This window comes from Vicugna pacos, unplaced genomic scaffold (genome assembly GCF_048564905.1).
Source record: "Vicugna pacos unplaced genomic scaffold, VicPac4 scaffold_259, whole genome shotgun sequence".
Taxonomy (NCBI): Eukaryota; Metazoa; Chordata; class Mammalia; order Artiodactyla; family Camelidae; genus Vicugna; species Vicugna pacos.
Window position 1 is genome coordinate 5,691 of NW_027328938.1, and position 13,119 is coordinate 18,809.

At 42.4% G+C, this 13,119-nt stretch overlaps 1 protein-coding gene across 1 annotated transcript; it reads right to left on the minus strand.

Moving 5' to 3' along the window:
• Positions 1-458: 458 nt before the first annotated feature.
• LOC140695506 (uncharacterized) lies at positions 459-12,815 on the minus strand. Its single transcript, XM_072958239.1, has 6 exons — positions 12,678-12,815; positions 12,540-12,592; positions 9,014-9,227; positions 3,035-3,215; positions 1,134-1,227; positions 459-748 (listed from the first exon to the last, which is right to left on the minus strand). Exons 1-6 carry the CDS (start codon positions 12,813-12,815, stop codon positions 649-651), a joined length of 780 nt encoding a protein of 259 aa, XP_072814340.1. The 3' UTR covers positions 459-648.
• Positions 12,816-13,119: the final 304 nt, after the last annotated feature.

The following is a 13,119-nucleotide window of genomic DNA, read 5'->3' on the forward strand; positions in this document are numbered from 1 at the left end:
CTGAAATGCAAGTTGAAACTGCCAGCTGACTACCCTGGATGCTCATCCCTCTCAGTCAAAATGGGGTTCCTCAATGGTATGGAGTGATGGAACCTACCTTCAGGAAACTGGGTTGCAACTACACAGGGCCCAAGGAGGAATATGTGTGGAACACCTAGGGCTCTTCTTAGTACTCTCATGTTTTGTGATTAGAGTTAACAAGAAATAACAACTCAATTCAGAGAGGACAGCTGATGGTCCAGGCCCTTCTGTAAATTAAGGTTGGAGTCATCCCTCAGGTCAAGCACCAAAACCAGCCAAGCTGCTGCCTCGGGGGAGGACTAAGAAATAGACAGCAAAAGGATGCAGAAATAAATACCAGCTAGACATGGTGACATGCTGAAGAAACCAGAACTGTAAAGTATTTACCTGACGACTTAATAACATCTCCCGCCTCAGCTGGAAAGACAAACAACAAATTAAATGCTTAGGGCAAATGCCCAGTTTTACTAACAGAAATGTATAACGTTAAAGTTCTAATGCTTTTACTTAGCCTCTGGAGACAATTTTGTTAAGTAGCACATGCTAACAGGCTTTAGCAACATTCCATCCCATTCTAGAAGACAGCAATCTGGTCATTATTTCTTATTGATCATGGTGATAACAGGATTATATCTTTGGGGTGCAATCACCTGTGTTGAGAAAACGCTCAGAATCTTTTTGTTCTCGTAGCTTTTCAAGGTGCTTAATTAAGTCTGCTCTTTTAAATCTGAAAATAAAGGGACAAGTCATTAACCGAAAGACATGCAAAGAAACCGTCATGCAGGAGCACTGCAGGGAATAGAAAGGGGAGCTTCCTTTTAGAAAAGAATTAAAAAATGGGTGCTGATGGCAAGAGGCAATCCAGTAAATACAAAGAGTGTCAACCAAGGTTGAAGGCCCAATCAAACTCTGGTGTGAAGAGAAGTCCCCTTGAGCTTCAAGGAATGAGACAGACAGCTAATATCAGCCTAAGTAACTGTGAAGATGGCACTAACTCTCATGAAGGACCACGGTCTGAGAAACATAAGGCAGGGCCTTGTACCCACCCCTCACCCCAGCACTGCACTGGGCCCAACTCCTTAAAAACATCGGAGCGTTCCTTTTACACCCACCTTGCTGCTTCCTTGATGGCAAATTCAACATATTGTGTCCTCACTTCTAGAGATCCTTGGGCTCCATCAAGCAATGTGAAGGCTCTTTCATATTCTGAAGATATTTTTAAACATAAACCTTTAGCATTTCTCAAATATGAAGAGGAACTAGAACTCAGTCTTGGTGGATCCACTAACTCAGTTATCATTCTTCAAAGGCTAGAATGTTACACAGTATATGCCCACTCAAGTCACCTTAGAACATCTACTAATGAAACTCTTGTAGACAATTACCAGATTAAGAGAGGAAAAGGAGGGGAAAGAGAGAAAAAGAAAAAGAAGAAAAAGAAGGGAAAAGCGTCATAGTGTCACATTTTAGTCAAACTAAAGAGGAACCATCCTCAGTTATGTGAAAGCTTGCTTCTGGCAACGAATGAGCCTTAAGAGGTAGGTTGACTCTATTCTAAATCATAGAATGAGACAGTCTTCCAATGGTTTAATTGATGGAAATTGTTATTCTGCTTACTTCGTCCAAACTGTCGAATTTCCTTCATTAACTGATGTTTTATATCAGCATTCATTTCCACTGGGCGTAATGGCAGTTTTTTGGCATCATTCCCAGCACAGACGTTGCCATGACTTTTGGGTCATCTGCATGTAATGACTACTCCTACAAGGGCATTACTGCCAGCTTTTGAATCACTCCATCCTTGCCGAGGCTGCTTAAGTCACTGGACAGAGAATCCAATTGGTCAGGTGGAATACCATCTCCTGCCATATTCATAAGCTCTGGTGGAGCAGACTTTCATAAGAAGGACTCACATGGGGTGTGACCAATTTCCCTCCTCTCCTCATGGATATTGTGAATGACAGGGCCTTCTGGGAACCTACTCTAGAGATTGAGCTGCAATTAGGTATCTTACATCAAGCCTACATGAACATCCTCAGTTTCTAAAACTGTTTATTTCATAGTAGGAGGATACGCCAGAGAGAACCCTCAGAATTGAAAATTTCTCAGGGGGACTCAGACAATAGGTGGAAAATGGGCAAATGAAATACTTACAATTTGAATTCATATTGAGAAAGAAGTAAGCAGGCATGGGACAGAGAGGAGGGGAGGGAGCCCCAGAGGACCACGTGGTCGGGGAGGGCCTTCTGATTCTCAGGGGGTGTCCCGTGGGCAGAGCCTGGAGGAGGAGAGAGAGCCAGCCTGTGCACACGCAGAGCAAGAGCTCCAGGCCGCGGTAAGGGCAAGCGCGGGGCCCCAGGGAGGAGACTGGCCAGCGACCGGAGAGTAAAGGACAGAGGCAGAGAGAGCAGGGAGGAGACGACAGGACACGTGTTAGGAGAGGGCGGCGGGGCCAGGTCTTGCAGAGCTTGGGGACCAGCGTCGGGAGTTCAGATTGTGTTCTGAGTGCCCAGGAAAGGTGATGATGTGTTTTCCAGATGAACGTGGCATGATCTGATTTCTGTGTCAACATGATCACTCCAGCTGCAGGGTTAGACAGTGAGGGTCAGACCCCTGGCCAGAATGGAAATCAGACAGATCAGATAAGAAGCTATTATCGTATCTGGGTGAAAGATCATGTCAGAGTGGACTGGAGGGATAGAGAAAAATGGTGAGATTCAGGAATTTTTACAGTAATTCTTACAGGGGAAATGGCAAGGGAAAGCAGAAAAAAAGAATGAAAGGGGGGTTACTGATACGAGAAGAAAACCAGCAGATCGCGGCGCATGGGAATCCAAGAAAGTTTCCATGAAGGAGCGAGTGAACAACTGTGTCAAACATGGCTGAGACATCAATGGCAACCTCAACCAAAACTGGTGTCCTTGATGAGAACAACTCCCGCAAAGTGGAGGAGGCAGAATCCAGACCCTGCTGGGTAAGGTCCTGAAGAGGAGGTGATAATAGTCATTCTTACTATCTTCCCCGGACATGGATAGGGCCCCGGAATGGGATTCTCCCTCTTCGTCCTGTTTCATTGGCAGCAGGCCCATACCCGGCTTTTCCTCAGATAAAGAGGGACTCTCGGGTTCTCCACAAAGTTCCATTTGGTTTTCAGGCCCGACGGCAAACTCCTCTGCTTCGTCACTCATCACTTCCTGAGAAACATCAATGAACACGTTCCAATCACAGCAAAACTCCATCAATCACAAAATTGCAAATATTTTCTGTATGTCTATACAGCCAAGAATTTGAATCGCTAATTTGAGTTTTAACCACGGTCCAATATTTACCGTACTTCAACAAATACTCTCTTCAGGAAAAGCAACTTAATTTTAATCCGTCTATTTTATTATTTTTAAAAAGGAAGCTAACACGCAAGATGTCGTCCAAAGCCAAACATGGTGTAACCATGAGTAATCAGGATTCTTGGGGAACGGGCAGCACTCAGCAACAAAAAAGTGGATTACTTCTTTGAAGGAGGAGAAACCAATTTGTGTCAACTCTTTTTTTTTTTAAATATCGTGGGGTTTTTTTAATTGATTTTTCTGGGTTTTTTTTTTTTTTTTGGTGTGTTTTCGGGGGGGGGAAGTTATTAGGTTTATTTATTTAATTTTTTCTTCTGTAATAGAGGTATTGGGGATTGAGCCCAGGGCCTCATGCATGCTAAGCATGGGCTCTACCACTTGAGCTATACCCCCCTCAACATTTGTGTCAACTCTTGTTAGGAGAAATAATTCCTTTCCTTGGTCCTCATTTTAAAAGGCCAACATAAACCTGAGAATCTCACAGAGACAGCTGAAGAAAGGACAACTATCGGCCTTTATCCTAACATCTCTCCTGAACTGAGACCCAATAATCCTAAACCAAAGAGTACTCAAATACAATAGCATATAAAAGGGATATACATCCTGTCTTGTTTAGATACACTGCAGGAAGGCAAGATTGGTTTAAAATTTTAAACTCAGTGGTTTAACATTCAGAAATCAATGTAATGCATCACTTAACAGCAACGACAACAAACCAAGGGAAAACCTTATGATCACTTTTATAGATGGGTTACATTTCAACAATTAGTCATGAAGAAAACTATCAGCGATTTGGAATAGACAGCAACTTCCTTAATCTGATAAAGTGTATCTACCAAAAAAAAAATCTATAGCAAACATCATACTTAACAGTGAAATAGCAAACATTTTCCCCTGCGTTCGGACAAAACGGTGTCCACTAGCCATTCAGCCATGTACTGATGGTTCTGAAAGTGCAGTAGCACCAGGAAATTATAATCGTTGTAAAGTCTAGCCTGGAAAGGCAAACGTAAAACTGTCATTATTCACAGACGGCGTTACACAGAATATGCAAAAGGATAAGAAATCATTAGCGTTAATAAGTGAACTTAATCAAGTTATTAGTTATAATAAAAACCGCTTTGTGGTCATCATCATTACCACTTTTCTATTTCTGCATAACAGCAACAAATAATTAGAATGTAAAAACGTAAATGCCATTGAAAATAGTATCAAAAACGTCTAATATCTAAATCTAATGAAACAGTGCTAGAGCACAACCCGAAAACTGTAAAACATCACTGAGAGAAATTAAAGACCTCAGTAAACGGGGAGAAATACTTTCTGCATGGATTGAAAGATTTGTTATTGAGTCATTATTGTCACTTCTCCCCCAAATGATCTCTACTAATCCCATTTAAAATCCCACTATGTTACATTTTTTGTGAAAACTGACAAGCTGGTGGTAAAAAAACAAACAAACAAACAAAAAGTGCATGGAAATTAAAGGGCTTAGTATAGCCAAGACGGTCTTTAAGGAAAAGAACAAAGCTGGAGGACATATACTACCAAATTTGAAGATTTACTCCAAAAGTATTCTAAATAAAACAGTGTGGTAATGGAGCAAGGACGGGCAAATACACCAATGGAAGAGGACAGAGAATCTAGAAACAAATCTGGAAATAGGGAAACAGCTGGATTTATGACACAAGGTCCCCTGCAAACCACTGTGGAGAAGACAGTGGTTTTAATAAGTCCACTTGATATGTACACAGGTAAAAAATAAACCTTGCTTCTTACCTCACCCCATTCCACAAAAATTTATTAGAGATGAATGGGAGATCTGTTAGAAAACTTAGGATATTACCCTCATGGCTTTAAGGTAGGCAAAGTTTTTTTTTTTTGAGGGTGAAAAAGCACTAACCAAAAATCACAGATTGTCCAATTAGACATAATTACATTTGAAACTTCTGTTTATCAAAAAGACACTATTAAGAGGGTGAAAAAACAAAACAGATATGTAGAAGATACTCAGAACGTTATAGGTATGTAAATTGCATCAACATTTATATATTTAATTATTCACATACTCATATATATCTACATATGATTAATACACATGATGTGTATAAATACTTGTGCATACTTATCTATGTATACACGTATCTCCAAAAATCAGTGGACTCCAGAATATATGCAGAACTATAAGCCAGTTTTAAAATTCCAGTATAACTGAATCAGTATGCTGTACACCAGAAACTAACACAACATCGAAAAGCAACTATACTTCAATAAAAGTTACACACATCCTAGTAAAATAAGAGCAAGAGACCTGAAAAGGCACTTCATGTAAGACATACTCAAATGGCCAATTCATATCTTCATTAATCAGCAGAGAAATGCAAGTTTAGTCATGATGAGAGGTCCCTGCACACCCGCCAGAGTGGCTGAAACGACAGGCTGCCTGTACAGCAAGTGTGTGTATGTGGTACAACTGGAGCACTCACCCATTGCTGGTTGAACCCAGATCTCCACCCAGAAGCTCAAGGACGTGGCTGAAAAGTTGGCTAGAAATCTCTCAAGGCTGAGATAAAGAAATCAAGAAAACACACACACACACACAAACTGAGCAATCTGGTTTGAGCTGAAGCTACGCAATTCTTGGAGCTAAAGGAAGCGTGAACTAATGGGGAGTTTCTTTAAGGTGTTGCTGTTTCAACAGCTCAGCCTTGACTTCTCTCTGCAAAGAGTGTAACCTGCCCTTGTTTGTGTCACGAGGGGCACAGTTTCAGAATGACCCTGTGCAGGGGAGGAGGCATGTTCCCCCAAAAGGTAACAACAGACCAAAACAACAGACATCAACCTTGCTAGGGAGGAAAAAGCACATCCCCATATATTGGTTGGCTATGGCTACTTCTCCTTTACTGAACTGCTTCTTCTTTAAATACTCCTGACTTTCTCAACTACTATGTTCCTCTCATATTTAGTTATATCTTTTTATAGATTGAGAACACATACCCCCTATCTTTCATATTCATTGTAAGTCTTTCCCCCAGCTTGCTGCAAGCTACTTGGTATTCTTCTTAAAAATTAGTTTTTGCTTGTGTCAACCAGGGCCTGTTTAAGACAGTTGGAATGAAATAAACCTAACACAGAAAATAAGGAAAGAAGTTAAAAGTAAGGCAAGACAACACACCTTTCCCTGTAAATGTTAAAATTAAATGATAGTTAGGAGTTATTATGGTCAAGATGATGAAAACGTGCCTTCATACAAACTTCTAAAATTGCTGCAATTTTTCTGGAGATGACTAGTTCATGATTTCTTCCCGTGCGATACTATTTCTACTAATAGAAATGAATTTGATAAATGCTTATATATAAATATTATATTGTATATAAGGACTTATAAAATTGAAAATCACAAATAAATTGAATGCTCAACAACACAGAAGTGAATAAATATCATTATATAGCTATATGATTAAATACTTTGCAACCATTAAAACACAAGCTTTAGAATAACATCAACTAGAGAAAAGGTTTCTGACGTAAGTTACCAAAAAAGGTAACAACTTCTAAGATAAGTAGTATGATTTCAATTAGGGGTAAGAAGCATATTTTTGCATGTAAAAAAAAAACTGCTGAATGCCCAGCAGTTTCAGTCCTGGGTATATATCTTAAGAAAAAGCAAAAATACTAATTTGAAAAGATATATGCACTCCAATGTTAAGAGCAGCATTATTTACAAGTGCCAAGATACAGAAGCAACCTCGGTTCATCAATAGATGAATGGATAAATGAGATGTTTGTGTGTGTGTGTGTGTGTGTGTGTGTGTGTGTGTGTGTGTGATGGAATACTACTCAGTCACAAAGAAGGAAATCTTGCCACTTGCAGCAACATGGATGGACCTGAAGGGTATTATGCTAAGTGAAATAACTCAAAGACAAAGACAAATACTGTGTGATATCACTTATATGTGCAATGTAAAAACTACAACAAACTAGTAAATTGAGAAAAAAAAACCAGATTTATTGATAACGAGAACTAGTGGTTACCAGTGAGGAGGGGGAAGGGGGGGAGCAATATAGGGGTAGGGGGTTAAGTGGTATAGACTATTATGTATAAAATAAGCTACAACGATATATTGTACAACACAAGAAACATAGCCAATATTCTATAACAACTGTAAATGGAGTATAATCTTTAAAAACCATGAGTCACTATATTGTATACCTGTAACTTACATAATATTGTACGTCAACTATATGCAAATTTTTTTAAAAGCAGAGATAAAAACCAAACTGCTAAGAGGAAAGATAAGAATAGGTGGAATGTTTTATTGTTTTCCATTTGTAATTACGAAATTTTATTTTTTCACAATACAGAAAAGTTTTATTTTAAAAATCAGAATAAAATTATGTAACTAAAAGAAAAAGAAAAAACTCAGAGAAGTCTAAGATAAAAAAACCTCACTACCCCGAGGCTGAGGCAGAGCATCCAAGAAACAGCACCCCCTCCCCTGCCAGCAATATGCCTTAGAACTCCCAACTAAGACACCCCCTAAAGGCTGGGACAGACAACACCAAGAAGAATCCACCCCCTAAGGTGGACACAGAGCCCAAAGAAGCGTCCTCAGCCATGGCTTAGTTAGAGGACCGAAGAACCAGGAGCCACCCCTACATAAGCAGGCTTAAGTGCCCAAGAAAACGTCGTCATCTCGGACTAAGAAAGAGCACTCAAGACAGAATCTCTGTCCTGGGCAGGGACCAATTTCCCAAGGAACAGTATCAGCTGCCCCAGATCACCGAGGGAGCCTCAAGAAAGAGCTCAAACCTCCAGTGCTGAGAAAGCACCCAGAGGAAAGTTCTCTCCCCTGACAGCTGAGCCAGACCATCCAAGTTCCACCTCGTCTCACAGCATCCGAGGAACAGCACTCCCTCGGGGGCGACCGCACCAATTCTAAGTCCTCTGAGGACAGAGACAGTGCTGCCACTAAGAGTCCCCAGTCACGACGAGCGTATCACCGGAAAAGCTGCCCCATCAGAATGGAGACAAGTGCCCCCCGCCCCATGCTGAGCTGGGCGCCCGGGAGAGGCTCTCACAGCTGAGGGAGAGCCCCCAAGGGAGAGGGACCTGCAGCCCTGGGGTAACACACCCAGGAAATGTCCCCTCCCAGGGCTCCGATGGACGCCAAGAAGCACCCCTCACCCTCAAGCCTGCAATGCCCCCCCGCCCCGAGGAAGTGACCCGTCACCGGTGGGGGAAGAATCACACAGGAAAACCCTCCCAGACCTGAGCTGGAGCACCAAGGGCAGTCTGTCCCCAACACGGCTGAGGTAAGGCAGCCGAGGAACGGCCACCCCGGGGCTGGGACCAGCCCCCAAGGCAGCGTCTCCTCAGAGCTGAGGGGTCCCTCAGGACGGGCTCCACCCTGGGTGGAGAACACCCGGGGACAGACCCCTTCCAGGGCAGCGAGGCAGCCCGGGGAAGAGATCCACGCTCCAAGGGTCAACCCTGACCTTGATGGAGGAGCCTGGAAGAAACTCACGAAATGGTGGTAAACACATGCGGCTCCACACGTGGATCCTTCTAGAATGTGCCCTGGGCAGCTGCTGGAAATATGCCTTCTAGGGAGCCTGGGAGTGAACTATACGGCGAAGTGTCTCACCACAAGCTGATGTTCCACTGCCCGAGAAGGCTCCAAGGAAGCCGCTGGCCACAGCTGCTGCCGGCACCCACCCCGTGCCACGGGGCACTGGAGACGCTGCAGCCTAGACAGGCTTCCGCCTCTGGAGCCTCTGGGCCAGCCCCCCAGAGCTCGGAGCCCGCTTCCCCCAGCACTGCCTCTGGCGCCCTCTACAGGCTGACTCCTGTGCCCACTTCTGCAAGAAGAAAAAAAAATTAAAGGGACCAGAACAATTCTCACAGATCAGGCCAAAAGGGTGACTTTGAAGCTGAGAGCTAAAAACTCCAAAACTGGCTCACTATATTGACAGCCAAAGAGGAAATTTATAGCATCAAAAGTGCAACAGCTACTCATGTGGAGAAAGTAAAAGCATTTGTTAAGACAGGTGTCTACCAGAAATCTACAGTGCACATTATTCCTACGGGAGAAACATTAGAAGTATTCCATGTAAAATCGCAGCAAGACAAGATTGCCACTGTCACCCCTTCTCTTCAACACTGCACCGCAGGATTCCTGCCTTGTACCCTGAGGTAGTGAATAGAGCTGTTCACACACAGTGAGCTCTCAGACTGTTGAAATATGGACAAGCTGTGAGAATAGTGCATTTCAAGGAGTTGCCAAGCGTGTTAAATGTGACAATTGTCTGGGCGTAGAGATCGCTGGAGAGCTTCAATCAGTTCTGTCCCCACCACTGGCTGACAGGTTGCTGGTGTTCCCAGCTACTCCAGATGTGAGGTCATGGGTTTCGAGGCTACCATGGAGCTGAGGCTGGGGGAAGGGGGGCATAGTGAAAGTTACATCCTCCCAGAACTCACTGGTCCTATTGTGATCTGGCCACTGTTTTTGAATAAATGCTCTTCACGTTGTTGCCAAACTTTTGATAACTTACAGAGTTTGCAAAATATTTTTTTGTCACAATATGTGCCCGTGTCCTCATCGTTCTTCTGCAAGAGGGGATTTTCACAGGCCCTGACTTCAATCCAGAAGTGCCTCTTCATATATGCTCTGTTTAAAACTGAGTGTACATCCAATGAGTCAGACTGTGTAAATCTTGCATACTGTTTCTCTTTTTGTTCTGGAAACTGGTATAAGCATTTCCTGTGTACTGTGAAGGCAGCCTGTCATCCAGGCCTCATGTGCTGCTTTTCTCGCCAACTGGATATAGTGAAATCCAGTGACGACGTGGATGCAGACTCAGAAGGTGTATGTGTTTTTATTTCGTGCAACAAATAACCCCAAATTTAGTGGCTTAAAAGTTACCCCAAATTCAGTGGCTTAAAGCAACACCCATCTCTTATTTCACAGTTCTATAGCTCAGAATCTGGATGGCTTTGACTCAGTTCTATGCTTCAGGTCTTCAGAGGTCAGAATCAAGATTTTAGCCAAGTTGTGTCCTTACACAAGCAGATGGAAAGATTGGTTCTCGGACTGGAAGAATTAATATTATTGAAACGACCTTACTAGTCAAGGCAATCTACAGATTCAATGCAATCTCTGCCAAAATACCAATGGCATTTTTCACAGAGCTAGGACAAATAATTTTAAAATTTGTATGGAAATACAAAAGACCCCAAATAGCCAAACCAATCTTGAAAAAGAAGAACAGAGCTGGAGGAATCATGCTTCCTGACTTCAGGCTATACTACAAAGCTACAGTAATCAAAACAGTACGATACTGGCACAAAAACAGACACCGAGATCAATGCAACAGAATAGAAAGCCCAGAACTAAAGCCACGCACTTATGGTCAATTAATCTAGGACAAAGGAGGCAAGAATATACAATGGACAAAAGATGGTCTCTTCAATAAGTGGTGCTGGGAAAACTGGACAGCTACATGTAAATGAATGAAATGAGAACATTCTCTAGCCTCATGTACAGAAATAAACTCAAAATGGTTTAAAGACCTAAAATATAAGACTGGAAACCATAAAACTCTTAGAGGAAAACATAGGCAGAACACTCTTTGACATAAGTTGTAGCAGTATATTTTTCTGGATCTGTCTCCTAAAGCAAAGGAAACAAAAGCAAAAATACACAAAGCGCCCTCTTTAAACTTAAAAGGATTTGCAGAACAAAGTAAGCCACCGACAAAACGAGAAGACAACTTACTGAATGGCAGAAAATATTTGCAAATGATATGAGGCATTCATATCCAGAATATATAAACAGTTCATACAACTCAGATTCCAAAAAAAAAAAATCCAATTAAAAACTGGGCAGAAGACCTGAGTGGACATTTTTCCAAAGACTACACGCAGATGACCAATAGGCACATGAGAAGAAGCTCAGCATCACTAATCATCAGGGAAATGCAAATCAAAACCACAATGAGATATCGCCTCACACCTGCCAGAATGGCTATCATCAAAAAGAACACAAATAACAAGTGTTGTGAGGATGTGGAAAAAAGAGGACCCTGGTACACTGCTGGTGGGAATGTAAATTAATGCAGCCACTGTGGAAAACAGTATAGAGGCTTCTCAAAAAACTAAAACTACAACTACCATATGACCCAGCAACTCCACTCTTGGGTATATACCTGAAAAAAAAAAGTTATTAAAAAAAAAAACACACCTCAACATTCATAGAATCATTATTTACGATTGCCAAGATATGGAAGCAACTTCTGTCCATTGACAGATGAATGGATAAAGGAGATGCGGTGTGTATATGCAATGGACATATTGTATATATGCACATATACGCAGCCATAAAAAAGAATGAAACAATGCCATTTGCAACAACATGGATGGACTTGAAGGGTATAATGCTAAGTGAGGTAAGTCAGACAGAGAAAGACAAATACTGTATGATATCACTTATATGTGGAATCAAAAAATACAACCAGCTAGTGACTATTACAAAAAAGAAGCAGGCTCACAGATATAAAGAACAAAGTAGCGTTTACCAGTGGGGAGAAGGAAGAGGGGAGGCATAATATAGGGGTAGGGGAGTGGGAGTTACAAACTCTCGGGTGTAGTATTGGGTGTACGATTGTACAACACAAGGAATATAGCTAATGTTCTATAGTAACTATAAGTGGATTATGACCTTTAAAACTTGTGAATCACTATATTGTACACCTGTAACTTATATATCGTAGTACATCAACTATACTTCAATTTAAATAAGTATAATCTGCAAAAAAAAAAAAAGATTATAGCCAAGCCGTGGGCTCGTCTGGAAGATGTGGGGTGGGATGCTCTTTCCAATTCATTCGGATTGTCAGCAGAACCCAAGTGCTTGCCGGATAGGACTGAAGTCCTGGGTTTCCGTCAACTCTAGAGGCCACTCTCAGACCCTTTCCAGGTGGCCCTCTCCACCTCCAAACCAGCAGTGGCACAGCGACTTCTCTGAGCACTTCCTCGCTGCCTCATCCGCCTGTGCTAACAGCTGGAGAAAACTCTCAGCTTTAAAGGCTCATGAGAGGAGGTTTGGCACCCCCATTAATCCCACTTTGTGAAGGTCGAATGCTTAGCAATCTTAGTTACATCAGCAAACTCACTTTTGTCCTGTAATATGATGGGGGTAACACCATAGGGCAAAGGTCATGGGAACCTTTAATCAAGGCAAGCAAGAGAGAGAAATTAACGGAGCAGGAGCCAGAGCCATGGGTGTGGAGCTGCTTCCTCATGCAGAGTACCTGTGGCTTCAGGGCCTGCTTGAGTCCAGTCTCGTCCATACCAGCTCTGTTGGACAGGAGGTGCTTCTGCACATACCCTCCACTGTGACTTGGTGGATCAGAAAACCCGCAGGTTAGGACCGGCAGCTCAGGTGGCATGGCGACTGGGTGCCCCAAAGTCCAGCATTCAGTCTGTACGAAGGCCCAGCCATAAGCCAAGTGTTTCTCAAAAGAACCAGAATGACATTTATGTCTCTAGGAATGAGTACCAGTTCAGAGTGGGGTCCTATCATCGTAGAGAAATAGGAGTATTTCTCTTCCCCAGTGTACAGCCACTCTCATAAAAAGTTACATGCCCCTTTGGGTAAGAATGGGAGAAAGATCAACAATATAATTTTTCAGTGTAGAAGTGATCATCCTCAAGAAGCCTCCCCTTCACACATGAGTTCTTGGATCTCTAATC

Excerpts from the sequence above, each read along its gene's own strand:
- LOC140695506 (XM_072958239.1), bottom strand. The coding sequence starts at position 12,815 with ATGCCACCTGAGCTGCCGGTCCTAACCTGCGGGTTTTCTGATCCACCA. Across the intron at positions 12,593-12,677 it reads AGCAGGCCCTGAAGCCACAG|GTTCCCATGACCTTTGCCCT; the intron begins GTACTCTGCATG and ends CCTTGATTAAAG. Across the intron at positions 749-1,133 it reads GCCATCAAGGAAGCAGCAAG|ATTTAAAAGAGCAGACTTAA; the intron begins GTGGGTGTAAAA and ends CTTTATTTTCAG.